The sequence below is a fragment of the Acanthisitta chloris genome, unplaced genomic scaffold, assembly GCF_000695815.1.
Source record: "Acanthisitta chloris isolate BGI_N310 unplaced genomic scaffold, ASM69581v1 Scaffold664, whole genome shotgun sequence".
In the NCBI taxonomy this organism is placed as follows: domain Eukaryota; kingdom Metazoa; phylum Chordata; class Aves; order Passeriformes; family Acanthisittidae; genus Acanthisitta; species Acanthisitta chloris.
The window spans coordinates 3,929-7,690 of NW_008670721.1; the positions used below are offsets into that span (position 1 = coordinate 3,929).

General features: G+C 43.7%; 1 protein-coding gene across 1 annotated transcript; it reads right to left on the reverse strand.

Moving 5' to 3' along the window:
• Window positions 1-3,355: 3,355 nt before the first annotated feature.
• On the reverse strand, window positions 3,356-3,697 carry LOC103801347 (A-kinase anchor protein 14-like; the record flags this gene model as incomplete). The annotated part of the gene is made up of 2 exons (XM_009073757.1): window positions 3,356-3,504; window positions 3,577-3,697. Coding segments are annotated over 2 exons (270 nt in total), but the record flags the coding sequence as incomplete, so codon positions are not given.
• Between the last annotated feature and the right edge of the window lie 65 nt (window positions 3,698-3,762).

The following is a 3,762-nucleotide window of genomic DNA, read 5'->3' on the forward strand; positions in this document are numbered from 1 at the left end:
CAAGGCAGGGAAGGCAGGAACAGGCAGGGAAGATGAGAGGTGTCAATGTTCTGTGCTCGCTTTCAATCAGACAGGCAGGAGGGTCCCATGGGAGAACTTTATTACCTGTTACAATAAGTGTGATTTTTCTTATCCATTTGTTTTGATTAATAATAGTCATTTGGCTTGGAAGAGACATTTAACAAGCCACTGGTAACAGCAGCAAAAACGAAGGTGTTCCTGAGCTCCTGTTTAAGATCCAAGACTGTCCATTTAGGTACTTTTTCATACATCTTTTCAATTTAGCTTTTTTCTCAAAACAGTTGAGTTTGGTTTGTGGTTCAAACTAGACTTGTAAATACTTTGTAAATGAGTTTGTAATTTAATACAGATATGGGCTTCAGTTACTTTAGAGCAAGCAAGATTGCAACTGGGGTGTGTGAAGTAACAGTAACAGGAGGGTCTGATCTTCAATCCCCTGGAACCTGTGATGAAGAACTTGCTTGCTTCTTTTTCTCCTATGTTATACATAGGCATCAGAGCAGTGGGGTGCAGTGATTGGAACCCCTGGATGTACAAAGGTGGTGACAACCATGTACCTTTCAATTTATTTGAAATGTTTTTGTCTATGAAAGTGTTCTAGAATAAAACCTTATTTTAACTCCTGTAGTATTTTAATTTGGTCTGTTTCAGCAGTATTGCATGGCTTGCTTTAAACTCTGTACTCAGAGGCCTGCTCAGGCAGTGCTTAGGTGGTGTTTATCTTTGATTCAGCTGTGTATTTCCAAACATAGCCCTCTTGAACCTCTTTTTCTCAAATGTTTTTAAAAACAAAATGGTTTTGAGTGGAGGTTTTTTTGTTCCCTTAAAGTCTTCATTACTATTTTTTTGTTTCCCTGAATTTGGCAGCAGAGATGTCTTGTGTATTTGTATAAAGAAAATAAAAGCCCTAAAGTCCTCTAATATTTTCCCAGGAGTTCTGCAGACCTTGTGGTTGCAACCAGCAAGTCCCACCCAGTTTTCCCATTTATGCTCTGGAACCTGGTTCCATCCAGCTCTACCCACTCACACCTGCCAGGGACTGTCACCTATAGCCAGCTGCCACATCAGGCTGTGGTTGGGTTTGCAAATGTTTAATGTACCCACTGAGCAGAAATACTGCTAAGGAAGAGCCATTCTTTCTTCACTGTCTTTATTTGAATCTCCACAACAGAGCATTGATGATGGTGAATTGCAGCTGCTCATAGGGAACATAATCTTTCAAAGAGCTTTTTTTTATTTTCAATGATTTCCTTAAGCCACTCTACTCTAAAGTGACACTCTTCTGGCCTGGAGAATGGAAGAAAAAGAGGATAAATCGTAAAAATGATATTGAATCCAAGTTTGGCCAGGTGAGAGCTGGCCTTTATTCACTGGGCAAGCCTATCTGCTGCAATGATGACCACTTCCTAGACCTATGTAAGGCCAGGACAAATCCATTCTGGAAAAGGCAGATGCCCCTGGGGTGGCTAACCATGCTTGGTGGGGGAGTGAAGCTAATGATAAGCAGAGCCATCTGGTTTTACATAGCAAAATTTGTCACCTTCCTCCACCTCTGCTATTATTGCACACTTACACACATCAAGGTCCCTGTTTGTTTTTGTCATGGAGAAGCTTGCTAGAACCTCCTGAGTTGTCAGGGATCGAAGAGTACAAAATTTACCTGTAAATCAGCCTGTTGGACTCCAGTCTGAAAAAAACCTCCACAGGCAAGGTCTGCAAGAGAGCAGAGACAGGGCAGAGGTCATGTACTGGCCCTCAAGAAGCACACAGCGTAATTAGGTGAGACATACTGTCTACTTCTTCAAAACTAACCTGGATATTGGCACAACGTTTCTGATACAGACTAGAATAGTTTTGGTTTAAGGGCTCTGTGAGTATTCCCTTGCAAAGGCAGAGACTCATAATTTAAATCATGTGCTACGGTATAAGATTTCTGACCAGTGGCTATGAGCTGTTGTGCTGGCTTGGACTGGGATAGAGTTAACTTTCTTCACAGCAGCTGGAGTGGGGCTGGGGTTTGGATTTGTGCTGGAAACCAGTGTTGATAACCCAGGGATGTTTCTGTTACTGCTGAGCAGCACCTACACAGAGACAAGGCCTTTTCTGCTCCTCACTCCACCTCACCAGTTGGGAGACACAGCCAGGAGAGCAAACCCCAACTGACCCGAGGGATATCCTAGCTCATAGAGCATCGTGCTCAGCAGTAAAGCTGGCGGAGAGGTCAGGCTGGGGGGAAGGTGCTGCACAGGGACTGGCTGGGCATTGGTTAGTGGGTGGTGAGCAATTGTTTTTGTTTGCATCATATGTCTTTTTTCTTTTTCTGTTGATTTTTTCTTGCATTTTGTTACTATTATTTTATTTATTCTTTTTAATTATTAAATCTTTTCTTTTTTATACTTCCAATTCTGTCCCCTATCCCAATGGGGGTTGGGGAACAAGTGAGTGAGCAGCTATGTGGTGCTCTGTTTCCAGCTGGGGTTAAACCACCAACTGCTACTTGGAGATCCACAGTCGGTAAGTAGAAACACTAAGGTTCAGTATGACTAAGCTGGGAGGCAAGAAGTCTACTCAGTGCCATTTATTTCCTCTTTTCTCTTGAATTGCAAGACTTTATTACATAGGTGACAAACTTCAGGCCAATTAGGAAAGGGATTCTGAGACAGCTTAAAGAGCAGCAGGTCACTCCCTGTCTACTGACTCCTTATTCCATAACTCAGACTCACTTACAGGTGCCCAGAGCAATTTTAAGAGCAAGAAAGCAGAAGTGGGATCCTGCCAGATTCTGTTTGTTCAAAGTCTGTCAGTCTCCATGACTGGAGAACTAACCAAACTCCTGCCCTGCGCTCTCCTCCCCTTGCCAACTGACCGTGTGTTTCTGTTAGACCATGTTTACCTCTCCCTCTGTTGCTCTGGCAATGCCCAGGCCTTGTCAGCCTCTCCATGTGAGCTGCCAGCTCCTGGCTGTTCTCTCCACTGCCCTGGCATTTCCCTCCCTCAGGAACCCCACTGTACTCCTCTTCCTTAAAGGATTAGTGTGCCATTTCTGAGTACTTACAGCAGGTTTGCGTTTGGAGATCACTATAACAAAGAAGACACTTGCTGTTGCCCGTGGACAGGGTTTTCTGCGTGTTGGGATGCCCCAGCAAGCTCTGTAGTGGTACCTTTTGCTGTCCTCCAGTTCTTCTTCCTTGAGAAATTCTGAAGAGTGAAGCCAGCATTCCCCAATGTCCCATGTCTGTGGAACAAGTGCATCACACTAAGACTCCCTGTGTCTAGTAGAGGTGACTTGAGGGAGGTGCTAAAAAGGAACACAGGTGCTCCCCTTTAATTTTTCTCACTTCTCAACCATGAGAAGGTGTGGCCTTCCTGAATGGGTGGAATTGTCACTCACAGAAATGAGTTCTTCAATCTGCTGTAGTCCTCTCTCCTCTGTGAAGTCATTGGCTGTGACCCACTGGATTTTTTTGATGACATTCTTGGTTTCTAAAACAGAAAAAATGCTGACAAATCCTTCTGGAAAGCCACTGGCACATGCCAATAGACCAAACACAATACCTTTCTCTTTATTCTCCGACTCTGGAAGATGTCCCTCTGCACCATTTCCTTCATTTTCTGTGAGAACATGATCTTTTTCTTCACTGGCAGCTTTTTCCTCTTCCTTCTCCATTGTCTTCACCTTTAGAGGGAGAAACGCACAAACACAGAGAGTCAGTCGTGTAAAAGGTTGCATATGAGTTTGTT